Source organism: Rana temporaria, chromosome 8 (genome assembly GCF_905171775.1).
Source record: "Rana temporaria chromosome 8, aRanTem1.1, whole genome shotgun sequence".
Classification (NCBI taxonomy): Eukaryota; Metazoa; Chordata; class Amphibia; order Anura; family Ranidae; genus Rana; species Rana temporaria.
This window is the reverse complement of record NC_053496.1, coordinates 102,833,507-102,847,808: the sequence shown is the minus strand read 5'-3', so window position 1 is coordinate 102,847,808 and position 14,302 is coordinate 102,833,507. Positions and strand designations below refer to the sequence as shown.

At 43.3% G+C, this 14,302-nt stretch overlaps 1 protein-coding gene across 6 annotated transcripts in view; it reads left to right on the top strand.

Moving 5' to 3' along the window:
- Positions 1-14,302, top strand: part of ZSWIM8 (zinc finger SWIM-type containing 8) — a 137,059-nt gene that overhangs the window by 66,256 nt on the left and 56,501 nt on the right. For all 6 annotated transcript variants that reach the window (XM_040320440.1, XM_040320444.1, XM_040320442.1 and 3 more), the window contains 3 exons: positions 1-594; positions 10,211-10,342; positions 12,156-12,335. The exon at positions 1-594 is cut by the window's left edge and continues 457 nt beyond it. In XM_040320440.1, coding sequence (XP_040176374.1) covers positions 1-594; positions 10,211-10,342; positions 12,156-12,335 — 906 coding nt within the window. The remainder of the gene's footprint in view (positions 595-10,210; positions 10,343-12,155; positions 12,336-14,302) is intronic.

Genomic DNA, 14,302 nt, shown 5'->3' with positions numbered 1-14,302 from the left:
ACAAAGATGCCAGCAAGCAAGTGTATGGCCAGTAAGCACAGTGGCAAGCGTCGAATGAGCAGTGAAGACAGTTCACTGGAACCAGACATGGCTGAAATGAGTCTTGATGATAGCAGCTTGGCACTTGGAGCTGAAGCCAGTAATACCTTTAGCTTCATAGAATCCCCTTTAAGTAGAAGGTATCGAGACAACTTTGAGGATGAAGGAGGTGTGTATTATTCAGAAGGCATGGAACCTTCAGCCATTGTCAGTCAATCAATTCCTAAGGTTGATGCTGATCTGATCGTGGAAGCTACAACTGCTGCTGGCAGTGGAGAGGAGGACCCGATCGTTGCAGATGATGTGGAGGGTAAAAGCCTCAAACCAGAAGAAGTAGCCAAAAATGGAGCAATTGGAGGTGGTCAAGGGGAAAGTAAAAGCACAGAGGAAAGTGAGACCCATGAAAAGGGGGAGGAGGAAGATGACTATCAAGCTTACTATGTAAACCCCCAAGAGGCAGCTAAAAACGAAGATGAGAAGGCAGAGGAAGGGACAGAAGAAGAGCAAGATATATTTGCAGGAATAAAGCCTCTTGACCAGGAAAATAGAATGGAGGTAATCATTTAATATAGTACAAATTTATTAATTTAGAGCTAAAATATTTTGCTAAAAAAGTTTTTTTTCCCCTCTAAAGCTCTAGTTACATTACTTGCCTCTAATGAAGTATGTCTCACAATGGGCAGGCTGCTGGACTCTTCACTGCTGAAAGTATTGGTTAACAAGGCTGTCCCCTTCTATAAGGCTACGTAGGGGGGCCCTGACTACATTTGATAAGGTTTGGGGGGGGGGTGGGTGGTTGACTTCCATGCATACAGCATCAGAGTGAGTGATGGCGGAGTCTTTATGTTGGAATTCTAGGGGTCTATGAGCTATCCGGTTTATTGAACTATTTCAATGTCGGTGGGGGCGGGGGTCCTGGGGGAGTAATTTCTAAAAATAGTATCCGGTGGGGGGGTGTGGGGAGCGTGTGACTATACACATGCTTTAGGTTGACCGACTCCGCATGGAGGTCGGCAAGTCTTCGTACCTGACTGGGCAAGCATTGGGGGGGGGGGGGGGGGGGGGCAGGATGTTTTCACTAAAGTTTTTTTTTTTTTTTTCGTTTTTTTCTGTTGTACCTATTATGTGTTTTTTTTTTTTTTCTCCTTCTTTGTTGTATATGCCGGCACTCCTTAGGGCCGGTTGCTGTCCACGTTGGGTGGCTTGATGTAACCTGTATTGAAATAATAATAAAAAATAAATAAAAATTAAAAACAAATCTTCACTGCTGAGCTTCCCTGTCCTCTGCCTGTGGCTGAACTTTCAGCATTGTGAGGGTTAGAACTTTCAGCCTGCAGGCTAAGCTGCACTAGAGAAGATCAGATAGGGACACAACCTCTTCTCCATTGAGAAAAGTTATTTCGCTGATTCACAAATCATGTCAGAGATGGTGTAATGGGGGAGAGAATCCTGTGACTGATCAAACTCTCCCCCATGCACAGATAGTGTCCAAGGCAGCAAAATCCGGAGAGGAAACCTTTCTCAGTAGAGAAGGCAAGAGGGGGCGTGTCCATTTCAGATCATCTTTAGTGCAGTTGAAATGATCAGTCTGATGTAATACTCTGTCTGTCTCTGAAGACTTCCAGTTGTGAGTAATTACAAGCTGTGTGAGTTTTTTCCCCCTCTTAGGCTGGGTTCACACTACGGTTTTCCCGTCCGTCAGCCGCATACGATTTATATGGAAAACCGTATGCGGCTGAAACGGACGGGAACGTATGGAACCGCACACATGTGCGTTTTCCATTAACATTAATGTTAAAGGAAAACGTATGCGTTTGCCATACTGTTTTAAAAACGACCGCAAAACCGTGGTTGAACACGGTTTTGCGGACGTTTAAAAAACGTTTTGCCAGCAAATCGTACGCACCCGGATGCATCTGAGTGCATACGATTTGCAATGCATTCTCTATCTATACGTTTTCCCGTCCGGGCCCGTACGTTTTCAATACTGAAATCGTATGCGGCTGACGGACGGGAAAACCGTAGTGTGAACCCAGCCTTATGTGTTTGTGAAACTGTGTGCTTATGTTTTCCTTAAGAGGCTGCTGTAACTACCAGCAGACAATTGTGATGACTAATATACGACTAAAACTAAAATGGCATTTTAGTAAAAAAATTACTAAAACTAACTTGAAATTTGCTGCCAAAATGAACACTGCTAGGAAGTATGTGAGGGAATTACTTCTCTGTCTGTTTACATATATTCTGGATTACAGGCTGGGCATATGAGATATGACTATCGTATAGACCAGATGTCTCAACTTTCTGAACAAAAGGCCAGTTCACTATCCTTCAGACTTTTAGGGGGCGGGACTGTGGCCAGGGGGAGTGGAAAATCTCCTAGCATCCATGGGAGTAAAGAATGCCCCATCATTGATGTTGGTAAGAGGAATATTGCCCCACTGTTATTAGGGAAAGAAATAATGCCCCGTCATTGGGAGGAATGGGACACTGCAGTTGGAGTCGGTGGAAGGAATAGTGTCCCATCGTTGGTGTCAATGGGAAGAAAAGCGCCCTATTGTTGGTGTCAATGGTAGGAATAATGCCCTAATAAATATATATATATATATATATATATATATATATATATATATATATATAATTAGTGATAGGAATTATGCCCAAGTGTTGGCGTAGAATGAATAGTACATTGTATCAGTAGGAAAAATTGTGTCCCAAGGGCCTGATACAGGCAAGCACAGGGCCATTTTCAGACCCTGGGCCACAGTTTGGGGACCACTGGTATAGACTGTGTGCGCTACTTATTGTATCTACTTTGATTCTAAGCTACTCTGCACATTTGCTCTGACAGCTTTACCGGGAAACACTCCTTTTATTTTTACTAGGGGTTGCACTTCACATTTCTCATGGTTTATTTACTTGTTAAGTCTTGCACGTGTTGCCTCCTCTGTTTGGTGCCCACTCTAACCATGGGTTTTCAATTTTTTATTGTCAGTGTTAGAAGACCCCTATTTTTAAACAAATTGGGACATTTCCTAGACGGTATTAACCATGTAAGGTAGCCTTTCACTGTCTAGTAGGATTTATGAGTTATCAGCATTGGCTTGTAAGAAGCTCCATTTGATTTGAACTGGGTTATGAGATAAAGTGCCTCCTTTTCCTTTTAATACCCTTTTTAGTAAGGCAGTGAGTGCTTCTTGGGTTTCTTTTTTTTCATCAAGCTTTGTCTGTCGAGTCCATAAGGTTGCTACCTGTTCTGCTGTTTACACCATCTCTAAGTTCAACAAACTAAGTGTATCTGCTCCTGCGGATGTTAATTTCATAGTTAAATAATTTATTTAAAAAAAAACACAGGTCCAGTAATTTCAACGTATACGTGTGATTTTATTTATTTACCCATTTCCTTAGACCTGTATGTTCTGCTTTTGGAGGAAGACATCTAAAAGTTTTTTTTCAGTTGTCAACACTTCCACCTAGTACTACTTACTGGGGAAGGGAGTTCTACATGTTACTGCAATCCAAAGTTAAACCTCTTTTCTTCTAACCACAAATTGTGGCCACGTGTCCTCTTCAGGGACCTTAGAATTAACTGTTACTTTTTCATTTAGTTACTAAAGTAAATTTTTGATATATTTGTACATTGTAATCATATTACCTCTTAAAGGGGTTGTAAAGGTTTGTGTTTTTTCACCTTAATGCATAGGATGCATTAAGGTGAAAAAATACCTGGCTGTCACGAGCCCCCCAGCCCCCCTGTTGTACTTACCTGAGCCAGTTCACATGCTCTGCGCGTCCCCCAGCATCCTGTTCTCCACGGAGTCTCTGTGTTGATTGGATAGATTGATAACAGCGGGAGCCAACCGCTGCGCTGCTGTCAATCAAATCCAGTGACGCGGCCGCCGGGGGGGCGGGGCCGTGTCATACGCTCGGGGGCTATGGACACCGACTGTATGACACGGGAGCGTGCCCGCAAGGTAATGCCTTCGGGAGAGAGCTTCCCAGAGGGGGTTAGCTATTGCGGGGAGGAGCCGCTAGAGCCGCCGTGAGACCCCAGAACAGCAGGATCGAGGCCACTCTGTGCAAAACGAACTGCACAGTGGATGTAAGTATAACATTTGTTATTTTAAAAGAAAAAAAAATCCTTTACAATCTCTTTAAGCGCCTCTTCTACAAAGTGAATAACTGTAATCGGCCCCAATAGCGGAGGTCCTCCACCCCCCTTAGTCATTTTGCTGCCCTTTTACTTTACTTTTCTCGTTCTAGTCTGTGATCTACAAGCACCCCCAGAGCCTTTTTCTATCACTGATTTTTCCAGGGGAGCCCCTAATGTGTATTTTTGCCTGTGCATTTTTTGGAACACAAGTGCATAACTTTACGTTTATCAATCCAGAACCTCATCTGTCATGATGTTGCCCAACCCCTTATTTTGTCAGGGTCTTCCTGAAGTTATTTCCTGGCACTATTTGGTATCATCAGCAAAATCTGAAATGTATCCCTTTGTTTTCAAACCCTATATCCTTAATATACAAACTGAATAGCATTGGCTCCAAGGCATAACCGTTCTGCAAGCGACTGTTTAACGCTCTTGTTTTCACTTTGGTATGGGTTTGTTCTTGTTCGGCTGGTTGGGCTGTGTTGGTTTACCCATTCCTCTCTTTGGACTACTTTTGTATGTCTTTGTTTATTACCTGTATCTCTTGTTGGTATGATGTCCACCGTAGCATTTGCAGTGGCAAGGCAGTGTAGGTCTGGCCATAAGAGGGACTGCTTTGACGCAGTTGGTCGGCTTAAACATGTATTGCAATATACCATATTTTCCGGCGTATAAGACGACTTTCTAACCCCTGAAATTCTTCTTCAAAGTCGGGGTCGTCTTATACGCTGGTAACCTAATGCTTACCTTATCCGGGACCGTGACATGCAGATCGCGGCCGTCCTTTTTTGAAAAGCCGCGCCCCTCTTTCTGCTGTTCCGTGATAGGCCGAACACTCCGCTTCCCAGGAGACACTGTGTTTAGTTTTCCGCCTATCACGGATGCCCTCTCGTCTGAGACCGAGGACGAAAGGGCATCCGTGATAGGCGGAACACTAAACACAGTGGCCCGGATTCAGATACATTGGTGTATCTATTGGCGGGCGTAACGTATCTCAGATACGTTACGCCGCCAAAAATTAAGGAGCAAGTTCCGTATTCAGAAAGAACTTGGGCCCTAAGTTACAGCGGCGTAACGTATGTGGTGCGGCGTAAGCCCGCCTAATTCAAATCTGGATGATGTGGGCGTGTTTTTTATTTAAATTTCATGTGACCCCGCGTATTTGACGTTTTTTACGGACGGCGCATGCGCCGTTCGTGAAAGAATCCCAGTGCGCATGCTCGAAATTACGCCGCAAATCGTCATTGCTTTAGACATGAACGTAACTTACGTACAGCCCTATTTGCGAACGACTTACGCAAACAACGTAACATTTTCAAAATTTGACGCGGGAACGACGTCCATACTTAACATAGGATACCCCTCATATAGCAGGGGTAACTTTACACCGGAAAAAAGCCGAACGTAAACAACGTAAAAAAAATGCGGCGGACGTACGTTTCTGAATCGGCGTATCTACCTAATTGGCATATTCCTTGCGTAAATATACGGAAGCGTCACCTAGCGGCCAGCGTAAATATGCAGCCTAAGATACGACGGTGTAAGACACTTAAGCCGGTCGGATCTCAGGGAAATCTATGCGTAACTGATTCTATGAATCAGTCGCATAGATACGACCCCGCAACTCGGAGTTACGACGGCTTATCCAGAGATACGCCGTCGTAACTCCTTTCTGAATCCGGGCCAGTGTCTCCTGGGAAGCGGAGTGTTCGGCCTATCACGGAACAGCAGAAAGAGGGGCACAGCTTTTGAAAAATGTACGGACGCGGTCTGCATGTCACGGATAAGGTAAGCAGTGACACACTGAGGCATGTAGTGGGGCACAGTGAGGCATGTAGTGGGGCACAGTGAGGCATGTAGTGGGGCACAGTGAGGCATGTAGTGGGGCACAGTGAGGCATGTAGTGGGGCACAGTGAGGCATGTAGTGGGGCACAGTGAGGCATGTAGTGGGGCACAGTGAGGCATGTAGTGGGGCACAGTGAGGCATGTAGTGGGGCACAGTGAGGCATGTAGTGGGGCACAGTGAGGCATGTAGTGGGGCACAGTGAGGCATGTAATTGGGCACAGTCTGGCATGTAATGGCACAGTGAGGTGAGGCGAGGCATGACTAGTAGGAAGGGGGTCTTCTTATACAGCGAGTATATCCCAAAACCTACATTTTAGCTGGAAAATTAGGAGGTCGTCTTATACGCCCAGTGGTCTTATACGCCGTCAAATACGGTATGTGAACTAAATATCTTGTTTTTTTCATTGCATGTCTTGAGGGACATATGCTGAAAAAAAGGGCGAGAGATTGGGACTTTATATGAAGCGCATGGTGATAAAAAATATATAAAAATATATAAATATGTAAAAATATCAACGTTCAGGGCAATTTTACATAACAATATTCTTAAAACTATTTCAAAGATATCACATAATATTCCACGATCCAATAAAATGTAATCTCCATACATACACGTTACAAAATATCTATCTAGCCTATAATCTTACTCCTCTGTCATTGTTGATAAAAAGATATACATTACATGTGATGATAAAAGTTACATATATAGTCATGTGAACATGTCTTATGGGTACACAGATGGCATAAAATTCATGGTCAAAGCACGATTGGTATAGAATATGGCAGCTGATAGCTCAACGCGTTTCATGACTTTAGGTCACTCTTCAGGGGCAAGCCAATATTATCTATCTAAGAAAAAATGAAAAATATATGTAAATGATCTGACGGTCAAAAAATGAGACAGTAAAAATAAGGGACCCTCCTGTTAGAAACTACTTACAAAACCATATGTGTGCTGATTGTGCAATGTTGGAAACCGCGGGCCATTAAAGGACATCACCCATGGGAGGTGTGGGACCATGCACAGCGACAGCAGCCAACAAAGGCAGCAACCATGGTAGACAGGCATCCATGGCGCGTTTCTGAGGAATTAAATGTGGGACATCTGTGAAAGAATGGGCAGGTAAAAAATTAACATAGGTGGGGTGACCCATAGTGATGTGAGAAAACAGATGCGCACCTAGGTAATGAGAATAGAACAGCCAGAAAGGAAGAGGAAAAAACATGGAAAGGGAAAGAAGGAAAAAGAGGGGAGAGTGAAATGGGATAAAGAGAACCACCAAGAAAAGAGTAGAAATACTGAGCTGAGGATAGAAAGAAACCAGAGATGAGAAGTGACATGTAAGAGGCATGGGCATGCCTAAAGTGAGGAGGTGAGAACCATAAATATGGAGAAAGGAACCAAGGATGCCTAGCCCACCTCTGGACGGTGCCTAATGAAGGAGCGCCGCCATATCACAGCCCCCAACATCACGCTGGTGTGCAAAGGGAGAGGGAAGCGCCAACGACTCTGCTGTCCAGCGATTGGCACCAAAATCAAACTCCAATGTCGCAGAACAAAGATGTTGTCGCCACGAGGATGCTGCACATGCGGCTTGAGGCGTGACGTCAACGAGCTGTGACAATGTGCCCACCCAACCCGTGTCATAAAAGAGGAGGAAGGGAGGGAACCAGCAGTGCGCGTCGCAGCTCCCAAATTGGTTGAAGCACCCCAGACGGCCCAGCAGTACCCAGACACAAGCACCAAACACACATTAACAACAAAAAATGTACCCATGGAAAACATGGAGAGGACGCCATATGTCCCATGAGGACTAATGTTTTTATAATATAGGATTGGGGTATTATTGAGAACCATAGGGCTAGTTATGGATAGAAATACATGGCTGAGAATAATAATAAACCACCACCGCACGCTTCCACTCCTGAATTGGAGTATTCAAAAACATGGGGGTTTGTGGGACTTTAAATGAAGCAAAGCCTACTGTCCTATGCCTCCCATCCCTAATCAGTATAAATAGTATATATCTTTTTAACAACAATGACAGAAAGGAGTAAGATTATAGGCTAAATAGATATTTTGTAATATGTGTATGTATATAGATGACATTTTATTGGATCAGGGAATATTGTTATGTGATATCTTTGAAATCATATGAATATTGTTATGGAAAATTGCCCTGAAAGTTGATATTATACATATATTAACTAATAAAGTATATTTTTCTATACATAATTATACTTTTGTTTTTACATATTCGTATATTTTTTTTACCACCGCAAGCTTAAGCTTCAACTGATCCAAAATGCCGCAGCTAGGTTATTAACGGGTGTGGGTCGTCGGGACCATATTACACCATCTCTGAAAGCCCTGCATTGGCTACTGGTTGCTGAACGGGTTTTGTTCAAAGTGGGCTGTATCGTCCACAAAGCTATCCGTAAGATAGGCCCAGGTTATCTGCAAGAAAAATTCACCTGTTACGTTCCCAACAGATCATTGAGATCTGCTGATCAGGCTAATTTGACGGTCCCTAAATTTAGAAGAACTAAATGTGGAGGGAGGACGCTTGATGCACAAGGTTCAATATTCTGGAATTCTCTACCTCTATACATAAGATGTGAGAAGGATTTATTAAAATTCAGGACGTTTTTAAAACCTTTTTTATTTTCTCAAGTGTATGGCCCTAATTAGGGTAAGATATTAGTATTTTTAGTTCTTTTAAATGTTATTATGTGGTTTTATATTGTTATCCTACAGTAATGAGAGATTTGTTTTGTACATGTATATGTTGGTTCTATGAGCGCATCGAGGCCTTCGGGTAATGACTGCGCTCCCAATAAGCATTTTAATAAATAAATAAATATAAAGTCCCAATCTCTCGCCCTTTTTTTTTTTTTACTGATTAGGGATGGAGGCACAGGACCACAGTAGGCCTTGCTTCATTTAAAGTCCCACAAGCCCCCATATTTAAAAAAAAAAAAAATGCCCCCCCATATGCCATTTTTTTTTTCTTAGACTGGCTGCTACAACTGGCAAGGTGGGAGGGGTTATAGTATTTTGGGGGCTGGCAGTTTAATCCTTGGTTGCTTATTACCATCAAGCTGTGTCTCTCCAATGCACCCCAAGAGAAGGATTTTATGGGGAGTACAAAAATCCTATTTCTTTTTATAGTCCTATCAGGTTTATATTGTGGTCTATGACTCACTAAGGAGGCTCACACGCTTTGTCCTGGTTACGGTTTTCATCAGGACAGAAAGTTATGGGAAAATCCACATTTTACCACTGTCATTGGAACAGGAGGCAAGTAGAAGGGTTAGAGCCTCTCTGGTTTTAATTGCCATCTGTGTCCCTAGTGTGGCGAATTCCCCTCACTTCCTGTCGAGAAAGGAAGTCTTTAACCAGTGTTTCCAATGGGAATCCAGTAAGCCTTCTGTTCAGTTAAAGACCACACAGTCTTGTTTAAATCCACCAAAAAGGTAGTGCAAGGGCCTGCCTGACTGAAAAAAAAATTGATTGGATAGAATAGGTAGGTCCTCATATTAAATAGTCAGGTTGTAACATGTATGGTGACCCTAGAAATTGTGACTTCAGATCTATTTCCATGGATCAGCAGTTCCTTTAAGCCTTGTTCCTATGGGCAGACCGATCCATACACCAATGCGAAGAACCATTTTCAGCCACATCGGATGCACGTCTGTTCCGTGCAGGTTGCTTGTCCAAATCAATGATAGGGGAGTGGGCTGCACAGATCTTAATCGCACTCGTGACTGTACATCCTTGAGGGACCGATGCAGGAATCAGAATGAAGTCTGTGTTCTGATTTGTGTAATGTTCCCACACCGATGTACAGTCTGGAATGAGCTTGGAGGTCTATGCAACCACCCTTATGTCATTTCTTAGATCAGGCTGCCTGTATGCGACTGCATGGAACACTTGTGCATCCTACATGGCTGAAAATGTACAGATCAGTACGCCCGTGTAAATGAAGCCTTATTGGGCAATTTTGTAATTTGTCAGTGTGGTTGGCTGATAATTTATTCCATGGCATGGAACGAGTCATTCGAGTTAAGCAGCTTGCTCTGGAATATCATGGTAATGACTTATCAGCTCATTATTGTACTTTATTGTATGTAATTGCATCCAAATTACTTGATTGTTTATCATTTTCAGGTACTTTTTGCTTGTGCCGAGGCTCTGTATGCTCATGGATATAGTAATGAAGCTTGTCGTCTCACAGTGGAGCTAGCTCACGATCTACTGCTTAACCCACCTGACCTGAAGGTGGAGCAGCCTCCAACAAAGGTAAAGAACTCAAACAAATGTCTCTGATATTAAAAATAGACTTAAAGTGGTAGTAAACTCTGTACTAGCACTTTTACCTACTGGTAAGTCTATAAAAAGGCTTACCTGTAGGTAAAAAGAATATCTCCTAAACCTGTACGGTTTAGGAGATATTCCCCTCGCAATGAGCCGCTGACTGCAGTGGCGCATGCACAGGGGGGTTCCTCGGCTAAAGGCCCAGCAGCCGCCAGACCTTGCCGGAAAGAAGTCTCCCGCGCGCATACGCGGGAGTGATGACATCGCCGCTCCAGCCACTCAGCGGCGATACACGGAAGACACGCGGAGGCAAGATGACATCTCCCTCGGCGTGGACCAGGTAAGTTCCCCACGCCTCGTTCCAAGGTAAGTATTTCATAATGAGCTAGTATGCGGTGCATACTAGCTCATTATGCCTTTTGCCTTTCAGGTATGAAAAAAAAAGCTGCTACGGGTTTACTACCGCTTTAAATTATATGTAATTTGTAACAGCAAACTTCTCGTATTTGCTTCTGTTGGGTATTTTTAAATATATCATTACAATTATTTTGTTATATCTGCTTGAGAAGTGCAAAAATCCAGTGCTGGCTTTTGCATTCTGCGGTGTAATCACAAATAATGTTATCCGCTTTGCCCAGGTTATTTCTGTGAAAAGGTAACGCTTCCTGAGAATATATGCTGGCAAATTGTTTTAAGTTTGTAGCGCCTTGTTTACTGCAATTATGCACATTCTATTATTGGCTTATACAATAGGAAGAGAGGCTCTAAACAATGGTGCCGGGTTTGTCTTGTGCTGCTTTCAAACTGAGGCACTTTAGCGCTAAAAATAGCACCTGCAAAGCGCCCTGAAAGAGCCTCTTTGATTGACAGCCTTCCGACGGTCGCATACAGCGCGCCATGAGTTGCCCAACGTCGGTGCGGCTCTATACGGCGCATGCGCACCGACGTTCGGCTACTTTCGGAAACTCGTGACGCGCTGTATTCGACGGTCGGAAGGCTGTCAATCAAATAGGAGTGCCCAGTCCCGCAGCCCATACCCGGAAGCCACGGAGAACATCTATCTCTAAACGGTAAGTACTGCATTGATTTAAAAAAAAAAACCCGATTCTGCTTCCCGTAATTAGCCTCAATCTAATGTTAAAAATTTATTTTTTGGGTGAACCTCCACTTTAAGGTTAGTTTGAGGTTAGGAATCAGTAAATAACTTATCTTAATTAAATACATTTTTAGGGTGTTATTTGTGTGCCAAAATACCACATGTGGTTAAAGTTGTTTAGGCAGGAAATGTATTTGTAGAAATTCTGGTTCCAGATCTTTCCCGGCCAAAATAACTGCCAATTTTTGTAAGCCATAGATGAACGTACTGCTTTGTAAACAATCCATCAGGAGAAAATCTGGCTCATATTATCATGCAGGGAATGTTGGACTCCGTACCCATGATTTATTGAGCTTTGATAACGCTGCCGTTATAGCGCCTTCTTTGTGAGCTGCAGAATACTATAGGGGGACATGTGGAAAACGGGACATTTCCAGATTTGTGTGTGTTTCTCCAAAATGCAGTTTATTTGTAGCACACAAATACATACTTGTTACTATATTATGAAGGTTTTTAATGCTAAAATTTCATGTATAAAACTCAATAACAGTTTGCAAATTTTCAAAGCTGATAAGTCCCACACTTTTTTATTCTCAAATTTGAAGTTGTGCTTATTTTTATAATTTGTTTTTAAATAAATGTAAAACTAGCATTTCCTAAATATCTCTTGGAGCTTACAATGCATTTTGCTTTTCCTGGCAGGGTAAAAAGAACAAAGTTTCCACAACTAAGCAGACTTGGATTGCTACAAACACCCTATCCAAAGCTGCTTTTCTTCTGACTGTGCTAAGTGAGCGTCAGGAGTACCACAACCTGGCTTTCTGTATTGGCATGTTTGCTCTGGAACTTCAGAGACCCCCTGCATCCACCAAGGCACTGGAGGTTTGTCGTCTTCATAAATCTGAATCTTTAGGACCAATGTGTAGCTCTTCATTTCTGTCTTTTTGTCGATATATTTGGCATCATATACGTCATATTAGTATATCATATACTAAAATGCCTTTTTTATTTTTATCTGTAATTTGAAATGACAATTGCTGTAGTAACTAGCAGCAGATGGAGCTGCTGTTGGGGAAATCAAAGTGAAATCACATTTCACGATAGACAAGGGTCTAGGGTCTGCCTGAGGAAGGGACAGGTCTGCACCGAAACGTCACATTGCTTTGTCATGTTTTTGCTTTTGGTCTGTGTCCCCTATGGAAATATGAATCGTCACTTCTTGTCCTGACATGAGGGCAGAAACAAAGTAAGAAGTTATCTCTCCAACAGAGATAGATTGCAATACACAGCTGACAAGGAGAACTACAGGCAAAGCTCCTTAATTTGTTCTGCACACTTGTGAACCCTTTTCAGCAGGCAACGGACTGAAGCCACAGAGCTGTTTAGGCTTGGGCAAGATTGCGACAATGAAATTGGCATCTGCCCATATGCCTGGTCCGGCATATGGGCTGAGGCTGAGAGCCTGAACCAGCCGCTCCCACCCTCTCCACAGCCCAGGGTTCCAGTGAGCACAGTGGGGGGGCAGAGCAGAGAGCTGTCAGAACCGAGCGATTGACGGTGTTTGATTGCTCAATTCTCAGTGTTAAAGGTGCCAAAGGGACAGATGCAGCATCGGACCGATTCTGCATTCACCTAGTTGTGTACGATTCTTAAAAAAAGAAAAAACATACATCTCTTTTAAAGTGGTTCTAAAATCGAACAGTTTTTTACTTTTAATGTATTACCTGCCTTAAAGCAGAACTATACTCACTCTCACCTTGAATCCAACTATGCCCCGTCCCTGGAATTCCCCGCTGGCTGCTGACATCTTCGGGGGGGGGGGGGGGGGGGGGGGGCGGCGGCTTACGGGTCTTGATCGCCAGCCGCTGTCATTGTCCAGGCCATGATGATGTCACTCCCGCACATGTGTGGGAGTTTTGTCAATTTTGTGCAGTGAGCAGCTTACTGTATAGGGGCAGACAAGCAGGGTAAGTAGCTTTAATGTCTCTTCTGCACTAAAAATCCTGCCTGTCCGCCAATTTGAATTTCTGGTCTACAGTTCCACTTTAAAGTAAAAAAATCCTCACTAACTATACTGACACCGATCCAGCACTGTCCCAGCTGCAGGTCTTCTCCCTTCACTTTCTGGTCTCACAGGAGGTTCAGGCAGTAACGAGAGCCACAAGCTCTTGCTGCTGTCAGTCAAATCCTGTGAGGAGAGAGCGGAGAGCTTGGCTCAGCCACGCTGTGTGTGTGTCTATGGACGTACACAGCCCGACTCTGGAGCACGCCAACACTGGTGCCCTTGTAGCTAATGGCTTGCCATGGGGGCACCCACAGGAAGTAGTGGCGAGCACCAGCGGGGGGATTCCAGAAGCGGAGGTAAGGGACTGCTTTGTGCAATGCCATTGCACAGAGCAGACAAGTATAACCTCTTTATTTTAATAAATGTTTTTTTCATGGTTTTTAGTGTGAAATTTCCAAGTGTAAACTTTCTGTAAATAACATGAAAGAAACCCATAAAATAAAAAATAAATCTTAACCAAAGGCACAAGGCCTTGCGTCTTTTTCTATCCCCCTGCCTCTAACCATCATACCACACATCAGTAACAATGGCTACCATCCTGGGCCTAGTCTTATAGACATCCTCTCATTCCTACATTGTCTAGACAAGGCTAAAAGTAGGAGAAAGAACTCAGAACAAAGAGGTTTACAACAGTTCATTTATAACTTATGTGGAAATAGTTTCTGGGTGACTCCATCTTGTTACAGGTTAGCATTTTAATAACTCCATGCTGTATCCCATCTTAGTAAAAGATGGGATACATCGCAGTAAAATGTTTTGGCCGGATTTAAATAAAACCAGTGTA